Here is a 13,776-nt window from a genome sequence, read left to right as displayed (position 1 = left end):
TGACAAGTCGTTGAGTTATATCCCTTTCTAGTCCCATTGAGAAATGGAACTGACTAGTTTGTTCAAAACTTACTAATTTGTATGTAAAAGGGTAGAGAAATTCAATGCCACAATTCTTGAAACTTAAGACTGCTTCTTGTCAACTGCACCTATCGAAAATAAAATTAATTCTGAAAGAACTAGAGCCCTTTAATTAAGGAGCTACTAATTCTATAACAAGTTTGTGTGCTGCTAATCATTTTGTGAACACACAAACATGATATATTTGTCATGAGGCTAGCTCATACACTGCATTGTCTCTTATTTCATACATAAATTTGTGATTTACTACACAAGACTCTGAAGTTTTGCAACTAGTATGTTACACTACAACTATAAACCTTATATTAAAAACTAAATATGGATATTGAGAGTCGAAATCAAATAAATACACACAATCAACTGAGTTTCTCCTCGAGTTGAAGAAATTGGTCACATATTTGTAATCTCTAGAACTTATTGACTAGACAAGAATCAGATACCCAGTAGAAACAATTCATGATTTAGTCTTTGGCTTCTTCACAATCATCACACTACAGTGGGCATGATGAGCACAGTAGTCACTTACACTACCCAAAACAGTCCTGCAGAATCAATTGCACAATGTTATTATTATTAGTAAATTTACTATAATCATCTTGAGCAAAATTTCGAGTTTCATTAAGTTTTATGTACTGACAGTGCCAAAAAAAGTTATATACAATCAGACCACCTATAAGATCATTACGAGGCTACGCTAACCTGATAAAATTGTAACCAACATGTTGTATTAGATTAAATGACAGTGTTAGTGTAATTTGATTTTTTTCACTAAATGTGTATCACTTAAATCCTTGTTTAATTGCTATACTTTCATCTTAGGACAAAAGAAAACACATGTTATTAATCAATCTCTGTTGGATTTGATCTATATGCACTGGCTATTTAAATAAGGTTGGCACGATCCATCATCAATGCAATTTAACTGGCTATAACACGTTATTTAGTTGATTTGCTTTGTTACCATATCATAATTATCATCAACAATTAAATGTTATCTTAGGTCACAATTTTCAGATATGTAAACAAGCTATACACTATCAGTACATATATAAATTAAATTATGTAGTAAAGAGAAAAGAAGAATTACCTCTTTATAACTCCATAACCATGACAACCAACAACTAAGATAGAGGCATGAAGTTTCTCTACAGCTTCACAAAGGACATGCCTAGCATCACCTTCCACAACCTCAACTTTAACATCATTCACCTGCAAAAAGATTAAAAAGCAAAACCCATTGTTATTTTTGAAAGATACCCAATAAGATTTGCCCATATACTATTCTAAATTACTCAATTTTTACCGTTAGCTAATTGGTTGTATTTTTCCTTGCTATTAATGGAGCTCCGACGTGAAATGAGGTGAATTCCACGTGAAATTTACTACTCAACTTTTTCCCTATGGTTAAAATTTACTCTCAGGTTTGGACTTCATCATAGGTAAAGGGCAAAAGCGAGTTTTCCTAACGTTAATATTAAATCGAAATTTAACGGAAGGCAACGTTGCTTATTTCAAATAATACAAGTGCAAATTTAACTATTTAAAAAAATTGGTGATCATAGACATAGTTATACAAGAAAATGTTCAAAATTTGCCCATATCTCATTCTAAATTGCTCAATTTTTTTCTTCAAAATACTTTTAATCCATTGATAGTGACGGAGCTCCAGCGTGAAATGGGGTGAACTCTACATGTCCAAATTACCCTCAAGTTGGAGTTTCGTCATGAGTCAAGGGCAAAAACGAGTTCTCCTAATGGCAAGGGCATAACATCGGACCAAAAGTTTAATGAAAGGCAAAGTTCCTCATTTTCAAATAGTACAAGTACAAATATGTTTTATTTTTATTTTTAGTTTTTAGAAAAAGATTGTTCAAAGAGTAAAAGAAGAAGAAGATAAATTACATTTCTCGCATGACATATCTCCATAGCTTTCTCCATAACCCTTGCAGCAATCTTCTTCAAATCAGCCTCTATTGCTGGCAAAATGTCCACACTACCTGCTATTCATCATATAGGAAATCAAGACATCATTAAATACTCCTCACAAGCGTTAAAGTTCTTTGTAGAGTTCCTAGATGATATGAGAAGTACCACTTTGTTAGTTTGTTCACAATTTAACTATCTTTTCAACAATTATGGTAAAATTCTCTTCTACTATCATTAAAAATTGAATTGTATAACCATCTCATCTAAAAAGCTTATAACGAGAGCACACTGTTGCTTATTTAGTTTCTGTTCGATAACGGATATTGTGAGATTTGAACTCACCATCTCCAAACTTTATTAAATCGTGTGACCATCTCATAGGAAAAAATAAAGCTTACACAGTCAGATATATCACACTTTTATTTGGTTTAACAAACTTAACAAGTCAATTAGTGTCTTAAACAATCCAATCAAACTTCATCAGGTAAAAAAGTACCCAATCTGTTTCATATCCTTTTTAGTCTGTTCTACTAAAAGAACGATATAATAATTTTATATTTAAAAACTCTTTAACTTTATATTTTTAATATTGCCTTTGATATCATGCTCTTATAGCCAATAAAAGTGTCCCTGATACAAGGATTTAGCTCACTTGATGAGCTCCATATCTTTCGAAGTTGAGACCTCACCAATAGCGTAACACGTAATAATTTTTTTCCTTCAAAAAAGTATCCTGACATATATAAACCACAGAGCTCTGTGACTACTTTTAATATTGGTTGGAAAAATTTATATGACACTTTTTTTTTTTTTTAGTTTTGTTTTAAAAAGAAAAGTATAGGATTTTTATATGTAGGTTGGAAAAATTTATATGACACTTTTTTTTAGTTTTGTTGTAAAAAGAAAAGTATAGGATTTTTATATGTAAAAACTCTTTTAACTACAGCAACAACAACATACCCAGTGAATTTCACAACGTGAGATCCGAGAAGGGTAGAGTGTACGCAGACCTTACCCCTACTTAGGTAAGGAGGCTATTTCCGAAAAACCCTCGGCTCAACAAAAAACATAGAAAAGGTCAGATACGGGCAACTCTTTTAACTATATCTATTTTTATATTTCCCTTGATATCATGCTCTTATAGCCAATAAAATTGTCATATGACATATATAATACCATGAGTTTTAAGAGTACTTTTAATATGTGTCAGGAGAATTTTTTCTTCTTCGTTAAATTCTCCGTGTCTAGTCAAACGCTATTGTACAAAATAGAACTGAAAAAATATAATAACACATACCAGGACCAGCAAGGCCGATGATAGAAGGAGTAGGTTTAGCATGAACTATAACAAGTTTAAAAGGAGAATTTGAAGGTGAATAATTCTTAAAGAAATGATCCAAAGTCCATTCCAATGCATAAAAACTATGTTGGTTGTCTTCTATTCCCACCACCATCACTGATTTCTCCTCTGTTGTTGTTGCCATTTTTGAATATAATTCAATGAATTAAAAATATTTCTCTCTTTTTTTTTTTTTTTTTTTTTTTTTGAAAAAAACTATGTTTCTTTAAGATGTTTTATAATGAAAAAGGCAAAGCAAAAGGCTATTTGAACACGAAATAAAGGTGAGGGGTTTGTTTTATTCTTATCTGATGGAATCCAACTCAATTTGTTGGTTGGATGGTTAAAGATTGTAGAGATATAGAATTCTCTGGAATAAGATGCTAGAAAAGGACAGGAACTGTATCTTTGACGTGCGTGTCAACATACTACACAGTAAATATTCGCGAAGCAAGAATTTCAATTTTATGAGTTCTGAATTTTAATATGACGATTATAAGTGAAAATAGGTAGATTCGATATTTAATAATTATAGATATATAATGGATTTTTTTAACATAAATATGCTGTTAGAACAAAAACAAATTCACAATTTAAATTTTTTGGGTTCACAATAATTTTTAATTAAAAAAAATAAAAAATTCTATATATGTGTCCAAGGGAAATCGAAGCCCTATCCAGAAGGTCAATTAAGCTAAAAATAGGTTACATTATTGTCGCTGGTTCCCAATAGATATTTCTTATATATTTAGTAGATTTCGCAATATAAATATAGAGCCTACATAAAAGTTACTGAGTTTCGGGAACCCGCATCCAGTATGCTAGCAAAAGATTTTAAATTCGGCTGAACCAATATCGAGACTTCTAGCTCCACCGTTGTATATACTCTATTACCTATTTCATTCATTTCGTTTTATACGAAGGTTGTTGACTAAGCACTAAATAAAACACCGCAGCTAAAAAGTGTTTCCTTTTTCTATTTGAACAAAACACATGATAATTGACGTTTAATACATAGATGGTGATAGTTGTTGATGTAGGAAAAGGGAAACAGGTGATAGTTGTGGTGTGAAATTCACGAGAAATTGATAATTCAAGTGTGTTTTCTACCATTATCTCAAAATGAAATAATTTATCATTCGTTGAAAAAGTGTCCCGTTCCTACTCTTGCCCATTTAGAAAGTAGTTCCAATTTGTACTTACGAATTAAGGACAACAACTATAGTGCAAATTTAGATAGCGGAGCTAGAAACTCGAAGGTCTACTTTTAGTGATTCTTCTCTCTGAAAAATCGAATATTGCTCAAGGAAGTTCTTGGGCCACCATAGAAACATAGATAGGGTCGACGACGGAACGAAGAACAAAACTTTACGACAGTTGTTTTGTAGAAAAATTCAGCTTTTTCTTCTTATTGTGGAAATGGAGGGAAGGCAAAGGTCCATAGGAGGACCACTATCAGTATTAGCTGACTGGTGACGAGGATCATACAGTTTAAGAGATACAGATTCGGCCGAATTTAATACTTTTATTCAAACAGTGAATTTGTGTTAAAAAATTTATTGAACATATATAAATACTATCTTTAAAATCTAATTATTATTATTATTATTATTATCACTTGTAGTCGTCATTCTAAAATCCAAAAAAAACAAAATTGAAATCCTCGCTTTGCCTCTATTAAAGGTTCAAAGTCGGTTAATGAAAATGGAACCAATCAATGATACGAACGAAGTGCCAAAACAGAGGAAGTGTATATAACAAGATGGACAAAATAGTTCTCTGGAGGTGTGTAGAAGTCCTGATCTGAGGATGGAGACACCGTGACCCTACAAAATTCCTAATGGTATGAAACAGGGACATACCAATAACATCTAAAACCAAATGCTGCATTGATTAAGCAGCAATTTATACCAAATATCACATTTAAATAAAGATTATATTAGTAAAATGTAAAGTTTATTGTTGTAAACTTTAACTAAATATTTCATAATCAGTCCATTCAAAAACCCCTTAAACACAATTTACCTTAATTTTAAGAACTGCGTATAGTATCTCTCAATTACTTACCCTATATATTAGTCTGGTGAAAGACCTTCACTATCTTGAGACAGTAACTGCTAAAATTGAAACTTTAGACCTTCGAGTATGAAGTTACCTCTAATAACTAGTTGAGTCTAACTTTCATCCGAAAATTCGAATGAGCCTTGAAACGACGCTAAATTTGTCTCCGTGTGACCTATAAGTCACATATTCGAGTCGTGAAAGCAACAACTAATGCTTGCATTAACATTTCATCAACATTCAAACACAGAGATGTTAGAATCAATAGAAACAATATTTAGGTAACTCACAATTGAGGCTTAAAATCTCTCTTGATCTTGGCTTAGTAATTAAAACTTATAATTAAATTTGGAGGCCTATATCATGCAGCGCATCTGGTGTAGTGGTATCATAGTACCCTCCCACGGTACTGACCAGGGTTCGATTCCCTGGATGCGCATCACCTTGGTATAATTTTTTGGAAACTTGTGGCTTAAAACAAGTTAAATTATTTTTAAATATAAAAATCTACCATTCTTTTTCGGACAGACTAAAAATGAAAGCGTATCATATGGATTTCCTCATATTAGTTATGTGGTTTACTAAACATAGTATTACTTATGCGGGATTTAATAGATGGATAACTTAGCTCCTAACCAGCTACGAAACGACCCTTAGTTGTTTCTGTACTATATTCCTCTTTCGTAGTTGGATTACTTTCGTCCTCACAACTCCACTCATTGTAGTAAAACATTCATTTCTGCACTTGTTGATAGTTACAACAAATGGTTAATTTTTATCGCCATATATCGATTTTTCTTTTCATGTTGCTCTTTGCTTTACACTTATAAAAATTTAAGCGTCGTCAGTTTTAATTATGTTTAATTAAGAGCAGACAAATCAGGAATAATAAAACTTTAAACAATCCTAGTGCTACTGCTAATAGCACTTTCAGAACGATGAGGTGCAATAGTCGCTATGTAAGACTTAAAAAAAAAATGAAAAAAAAAAAAAAAAACAATCATACGAAACTAAGTTGCAAAGTAATTGCCAACTCCTTTATTCAAAACCAATATGGGAGAGTAATTAATTAGTAATCGTAAGATATCAAAAAAAAAAGAAACTATAAAGAGAAAAAGGTGAGACCTAAAAAAAGGTTCATGTCATTTTATTGAGTGGTGCAATATTTGATAGGGGCCACCAATGCCCACCATAATGAATTGATTCTTTGTATGAGGATTCTTTATTGTCACAATAATTGAATGAACATGACAGAATGCTAATCCTAACTTGCTCAATAAGGTGGAGACAACAACCTTAATTTTCTAAATTTTGTATATGAGTTAGGTAATAGACTCCAACAACAAAAAGCTATGCCAAATTTTAGTCTTTTTCTTTATCTTTGAAGAATAAGTACCAAAATTATGCTTCTAGAACTAAAATAGGAATTAACGAACCATAAGGGTACGATTACAAATGCATGTAACTTTCTAAAACAATTGCAAGTGGCGTTGTGCTATCTACTATTCAATTTAATTAATCTTTTATTTTTAACCGCTTTTTGAGATTTGGGAAACATTTGTTTACATTGAAAAAATGAGTATTCAAATTTAAAATTGTAAAATATTACGTGAAACTGATTTTTCATAAGAAACTTATAGGTGAACATAAAGTTTGACCAAGTAGCTTGATTGATAATTGAAATGTCTAGAATCGCATCTTTTAGTCGGCCAACAACTCCATAGAACTCAACTTTAGTAATGGTGGTGGTCAACTAAAAAAATATTGGCCTCAGCCATTCACTAATGCCAAATTTGCTGCATTTCGGTGTAATTTAACATATTTTATTTTATAGTGAGAACAATGATACTACCATGGCGTTATAGTTGAATAGGGTGAATTTACCGGTATCAGAATAACTGATAGAAGAAGATTGAGTCCTAATGCAAACATAGGACAAGGTGGTTGTTTCTTTTACTTCGATTATCTTATTATCTCACTATTATTTTTATTTTCTTTTTTTCCTTCTTATCTTTCATTGAGCTAAACGTCTATAAGAAACCGCCTCTCTGTGTACACGCTACCCTCATCACACCCCCACTTGGGGTATTATACCGGTTTGTCGTTGGTGTTGTTGCAAACGATTAGTTAGGTGAGTAAAGCTCAAAGTGAACACTGAATGAACCTGCTGGAAGCGATTCATTACCGCAATTTTAGAAGAATATAATTGATAGGATTCACTCACAAGAGGAATTCAATAAAAAAGAGAACATTTGCGGTACAACAATACACTCAAATCACAGATCTTAGGACATCTTAGGACAAAGGATGGAAAAAAAAAAAAAAAAAAGGGAAAAACACCATAAAGCAAATATTACAAAGAGTGTTACTATGGCCCAATTTTATTAACCTATTGATACCTATATTGCTTGAATTCTTCAAAACCGTCGACATAGATGTGTCAAATCCTCTAAAAATAGTGTATTTTTATAGAATCAAACACGGATGCAACAGTATATTTGAGAAGTCCAAGCAACATAGACTAAAGCATAGTAGGCCATATTTATGTGACACTATAATTTTACTGTTTGTTCAACTCAAGTGCCTTAGCGAAAGCTGGCCTAGCCAAAATATCAGCACACCAAGCACTAACATGAGGCCTAGCATCAAACAAACTCTTCACTTTAGTCTTCATCAAGTAGTTCACAACAGGGGCATGGTGCAAATCTGCTAGTGTAAAAATATCAGCACCCAAATATTTTGAATCCTTAAGTCTTGCTTCATACACATCAAGAACTTTGCCAAGTTTTTCTTCATTCTCTGCCACAACCGCATCATCAGTTACCATGCCCAACATTGGCTTAATAACTATCTCAAAGCTAAGTTTTGAAGCAATAGGGTCAAATTTTTGGGATTCGACTTCCATCCATACTGACATGATTGCCATTTTCTTGGGGTCATTGACTATTAGTTGGTTCCCCTTGTCTGCATATGTATGAGCGATGTATTGGGTGATGGCTCTTGATTCTGCATTTGACAATAATTCATATGTCAACACCCTAAATGAAGAAAGAAGATAAAAGAGAGCGCTTTCTCATTCAATGGGACGTACTGGACTGTACGTCGATGCAAATTCAAGTTAATCGGTTCAGTCAGAGACGGAGGTAATATGTAATTAATACATTCAAGTGAAATCACTACTATGTGATGATTTTCATTGATTTGGGGCAAGTTTTTATGGTACTTTAAAAAAATGAAAAGTGAATTCGGTATTTTCGATATGAATGAAAAATTTATGCTACAAAACATAATTTCCCTACCTCATTTCCAGCAAACTAATCTTAGTGGGAAAACGCAAGCTGAAAAATAGGTTCCATTGAAACCCCGAAAACTTCCTAATTTTTTCGTGTGAAAAGCACTACTATTTAAATTTTCCTACTAACATTTAGTGAGAAATAACCACTGAATAATTTTTAATGGGGAATTAGTAGAAAAATAGAGATTTTTTAGTAGTAATGGTTATATTTTTTTTTTTATGACATAAAAAATTGACTAAAGCCTTCGAAAACGTAACTTACCGAAAAGCTTGAGATCTCCATCTTCAAAAGCTGGAACTTGACCAAAAGGCTGCATGAATCAAAGAAAATCATAAGTACATACTCTTTTTTTTGTTTATCAAGATTGAACCAAAAAAAAATTATAGAGAAGTTTGGAGATGCGGGGTATCGATCCCCGTACCTCTCGCATGCTAAGCGAGCGCTCTACCATCTGAGCTACATCCCCATTTTGTTTAGATGTGCTCAACAGATGGTAAAGGCCACAATTCTTAGTTTAAGTGAAAAACTTTAAAAAATAAATAATAATAATAATAATTTGATTTTCCATTCAGTGTCCGGGACTGCTTGGGGATCGATTAATCCAAATTTGGGCCAAGAAATGTTACTTTGGGGTAAAATACAGATTGATTACTCAAATGACTATTCCACTAATAGTTATTATCTCAGAAAGTCACATTTCTGATTGATTTTAATTTCCTTCAACACAAACAAAATGACTTTCTGAGAGATCATATGAGAAATCAACTCGATAAATACCCGCTAAGATAATTTTACACTCATAACTTGAACTCGAAACCTTTGGTTTAAGCATAAAGATTACTTATCACCCACCGCAACTTAAAATTTAAGAACTAATACTCCCTCTGTCCCAAATTATATGAAACACATTTTTTTTAGTAAGTCCAAAAAAAAGACACATTTCCTTATTTAAAGTCAATTTTAAATTTTACTTTTACATTTTACGAGATAATTTATAATCACAAATATCTTTTGACTTATTTTAAACCATAAAATTCAAAGGCCATTCCTTTATCTCTTAATCTACATGCTCAGTCAAACTACATCACATAAATTGTATAAATTATAAATTGCATCTACTCGAAGCCCACTAATTATCTAAAGATGGGAATAAAAAAGACATGGAAAAACAGGGCATAAAAATAAGATCGAATATTTGAGGGAAACGAAAGTCAAAAGATTCCTTCTTGTATGTGATAAATCGAATCTATTCCAACCCCACTCATAATCAGTACATTTTAAGATCAAATTTTCTTACAACAACAACAGCAACAAACCCAGTGTCACCCCCACAAGTGGGGTCCGAAAGGATAGCATGTACACAGACCTTAGCCTTATCGACCCAATAACGCATACCAAAAACAGGTTAAGAAAAAAGATGGGATTTACTTACGTTTAGGGAAATGAAAGGTTCCTTTTTGTGATCACCAGTTTGCATATTAACAGGAACAAGCTCAAATTCAAGATCCTTCTCTTTAAGTGCAGCTACGACTCTCATCACAGCTGGTGACATGGCAGGGCCATGAACCTTGATCGCCATTATTACTACTACTTTCTAGACAGAAAATTATTGTGTTGATGAAAAAAGGAAATAGCGTGAATAACTATAGTTGTGTGAGAAAACTTTGAATGATGAGGATAAGGCATGTGTGTTGTGTATATATAGACCTAATAATAACTAGGTTATCTCCTTTCTTCTAGAATGACCTTATTGGAATTGGAAATGGAAAGTAGTGGTAGTTGGGAGTTGTATCATAATTGTCCGATATGTGTGGGGATACAGTTGAAAGTGAAAATGAAGACTATTTCGGTAGATATCGAATAATTAGGCTAATTTTTAGGTATTATTATTAGTTATTCTGAAGTTACTAGTTCAATTCATCAGGATTAATTGGATTAGTTTTTTTTTTTTTTTTATATATATATATATAATCATTCGGTATTTGAAATTTACTACCTTGATTAATAAGAATTATCATACCAGTTTCATTAATTGAGATCTAACTATTTGCTACTTGGAATCCATTAATTTGATGATCAGAATTAATTAGGCCAGATTTCTTTTATATAATCAGTCGCATATGAAACTAGCTGTATGAACAATTTCGATTCACGTGGTATAGTGCCATTATAGAGGAAACTTCGGGCGAAGTGCACCAACAGTCATTTTAAGACCCTTATACGAAAATAGTTGAAATATGAAAAATACTTCAAGTTTAGCCGCATCAGAATCAACTTCAGACATGAGGGTTTGATATTGAAATCGCTGGTGTAATGTTTTTAAATTTACCTCGTCAAATTTGAAGCTGGGCTCGGTCAAAGCCTAACTTTAGATCTGAAATTTGAATGAAGTCCAAATTCAAACCAAAATGCTAAAGCTTAACTTCATACTTTATGGTTTGAATTTGAAATCAAGCTCGAAGGTGTGAAGAAGAAGAACCAACAATAGGTTTAGAAATTTGTCAAAAATAACTAAATTTTAAATAAATTTTTAGAAGACTTGATATGTTTTAAATAAAGGTGCTACATGTTACAACCTGGTGTTATTTCTATTGTTCTATTAAGACTTTTCCATTCTCCTTTTTAAATTCGAGATTTATGATTAAAGTTGAAAGGCCTCATTTATTCCACTATACTTCTTGTGTAGATCCGTTTGAATACCGACAAATAAAAATGAAAAATAAAAGTTGTCAACTTGCAAAGACTTTTCCAAGTCTTTCACACGTAGAATTAAATAAAGCAGCTTTGGTGAAGCAGACGTACAAAAGTAGATAATTTTGCGTTTATATTAATATTAATTTAATATTAATTATTAGGAGTAAGTGGTTAGTATGCCAGAAACTTCTAGGATATTACGAGGAATATTATATTACGCAAGGGCATATATCACACAAAGATGTCATGCACTACGTCCAAATATATAATCTCGTAAAAATATGCTAAATTAATCTCGATCTGAAGTTTTCACTGCAATTTATGCTAAGACTAGCAAACTCTGCCCGTATAATGCACGGGCTCAACAATATTTATTCACTTTAATTAATCAATTTTTAAGATTTATATTTTATAAATAACTTTTAATAACATTCTAATTTTTATTATATATTGCAACATATATAAAATGTATTTTACGTATCATCACTTAATTCTAATTACAAAATGGAGTTTAAAAATTAAAAACATATGATGGGATCATGACAATGAAAGTTGTTCATCGATGTGAAAAAGAAAATTAGTAAGAATATGAGGAAAAATTAATATTTTGATTCTAGATTTTTTCTTTTAAATTCTTTAATATCTTATATGCATACCGACAGGTTGATATCCATCGCAATTAACTAATTGTTCAGATCTAAACATAAGAACTATTGTTGTATACATTGAATTTTTTAAAACAAAACTAATAAAATATTTTTATTAAATTAATTAAAAAATATGTTAATAAGGGGTAAATTAGTTACATTATAAAATTTTATATTAAAAATTATAGATAAAAATAATTGTTATAAAGAAATCAAAATTAGAAAGATATATGTTATATCGTAAATCACTAAATTTTAATTCCGAAATGAAAATATAATGTAATAAAGAAACAATAATCATAGAATGTAAAGGAGAGTAAAATAAGTAAAGTATTGACAAAGAAGGAAAACGAGGATAAAAGTCACTCTTTCCCTTCACTTTTACTTGTCCACGTTAACATATCAGGAGAAATAAATTTTTCTTCGTCTTACTTTACCCTTCACATTAATTACTCATTTTCAAATCATTTTCTTAGTGCTATTGAGACTATACAACAATAAATATGAATATTATGATAAAATATATACTTCATTTATTAATTTTTAACGAATGTGAAAAATAAAAATTGGATAAGTAAAAGTGCACGGAGGAAATAAATATATGTAGGAGAATTAAAATTGAAGTGCATACGTGTATACATGAGAAGAGAATAAATAATTAGTACTATGACATATGCTCAAATAGAATAAAAAAGTAGTTGGTTAAAGTATACAATTTATATAACTTTTGATACAAATTTGCATTGCTATTGTTCGTCCTCTCTTCACATTTAATAAATTTTTTTTCTTCTTATTAATTTTTCCCTTTATATCAATTACTCATTTTCATTATATATAAGTGTCCAAGTGCACGGAGAAAAATAAATATATATCGGAGAATTAAAATTGAAGTGCATACATATATACATGAGAAGAGAATAAATATTAATACTATAACATATATCTACGTCGAATAAAAAATAATTAATTAAAGTGTACAATTTATATAGCTAACGCGGACCGGTCAACTTGGAAGTGGGCATAAATGACTTTCTGTCCGCAAATTAATGCGGGAGACATGCTTGGAAAAGCTTGTGACAATAAAAGAGCACGTGGATGACTTGAATTGTATAACTCAAATAACTGTTTGTACAATTACGGGATGCTGTGTTCATCCCTTTTAGCGACTTATATATAATAGAAATTTAGCAAATTAAAATTAAAGAGGTTTGGCTGAGCTTCTTTTTATTTACAAAAAATTAATTTAATATAATTTTAAAATCAATAAAATGAACAATCTGGTGTTGTAGACTTGTAGTAGCGAGTGTAATCAGATTCACTGCTTTTTGCCGGACCATATGTGTGTATGATAATAAAAATTATAAACGTAAGAGTTTAAGTTATGTTTATTGACATTTTATATTATCATGTTAAGTTGATCTTTGATAGCAGAACTTTTTTTTATGTTAAATTTGATATATAAACTTAGAAATACATAATCTGCTATGATAAATTTATTTACATTAATATTATAAAAAAAATTACACCCTCAACATATATAATTTGAATCCATATGTAATATACACTACATCTCTGAATTTACGGAATTTAAATTCTATATCCGCTTCGAAAACAATGGAACGAAGCACAATTTTTTCATCAGTAAAAGTAAGAACGGTGGTTGGGACATGCAGCAAACGGATAAATTAAAGTTTGGTTGGCCAACTAAAAGAAGGGGAAATAGCATAAAATA

The 13,776-nt window shown here is 31.2% G+C and overlaps 2 protein-coding genes and 2 non-coding genes across 7 annotated transcripts; 1 reads left to right on the top strand and 3 right to left on the bottom strand.

Moving 5' to 3' along the window:
- Nucleotides 1-257: 257 nt before the first annotated feature.
- Nucleotides 258-3,621, bottom strand: LOC132050679 (universal stress protein A-like protein). 4 transcript variants are annotated; one of them, XM_059442055.1, is made up of 4 exons: nt 3,299-3,621; nt 1,984-2,078; nt 1,169-1,290; nt 258-623 (listed from the first exon to the last, which is right to left on the bottom strand). In XM_059442055.1, the coding sequence occupies exons 1-4, from the start codon at nt 3,489-3,491 to the stop codon at nt 536-538; spliced, it is 498 nt and encodes a 165-aa protein (XP_059298038.1). In that variant the 5' UTR covers nt 3,492-3,621; the 3' UTR covers nt 258-535. The 4 variants fall into 4 exon arrangements, with proteins under 4 accessions (XP_059298038.1, XP_059298039.1, XP_059298037.1 ...); XM_059442056.1 differs by having other exon boundaries at nt 1,984-2,081; nt 3,305-3,620; XM_059442054.1 differs by having other exon boundaries at nt 1,984-2,081; nt 3,299-3,615.
- Nucleotides 3,622-5,775: 2,154 nt separating this feature from the next.
- On the top strand, nt 5,776-5,846 carry TRNAG-CCC (transfer RNA glycine (anticodon CCC)). Its single transcript has one exon. It is a non-coding gene; the product is annotated as a tRNA-Gly (tRNA).
- Nucleotides 5,847-7,588: 1,742 nt separating this feature from the next.
- On the bottom strand, nt 7,589-10,386 carry LOC132050677 (glutathione S-transferase). Its single transcript, XM_059442051.1, has 3 exons — nt 10,136-10,386; nt 8,965-9,013; nt 7,589-8,413 (listed from the first exon to the last, which is right to left on the bottom strand). The coding sequence occupies exons 1-3, from the start codon at nt 10,280-10,282 to the stop codon at nt 7,968-7,970; spliced, it is 642 nt and encodes a 213-aa protein (XP_059298034.1). The 5' UTR covers nt 10,283-10,386; the 3' UTR covers nt 7,589-7,967.
- TRNAA-AGC (transfer RNA alanine (anticodon AGC)) lies at nt 9,097-9,169 on the bottom strand. The gene has a single exon. It is a non-coding gene; the product is annotated as a tRNA-Ala (tRNA).
- Nucleotides 10,387-13,776: the final 3,390 nt, after the last annotated feature.

This window comes from Lycium ferocissimum, chromosome 3 (assembly GCF_029784015.1).
Source record: "Lycium ferocissimum isolate CSIRO_LF1 chromosome 3, AGI_CSIRO_Lferr_CH_V1, whole genome shotgun sequence".
NCBI lineage: Eukaryota > Viridiplantae > Streptophyta > Magnoliopsida > Solanales > Solanaceae > Lycium > Lycium ferocissimum.
This window is presented reverse-complemented; position numbering and strand designations above follow the sequence as displayed.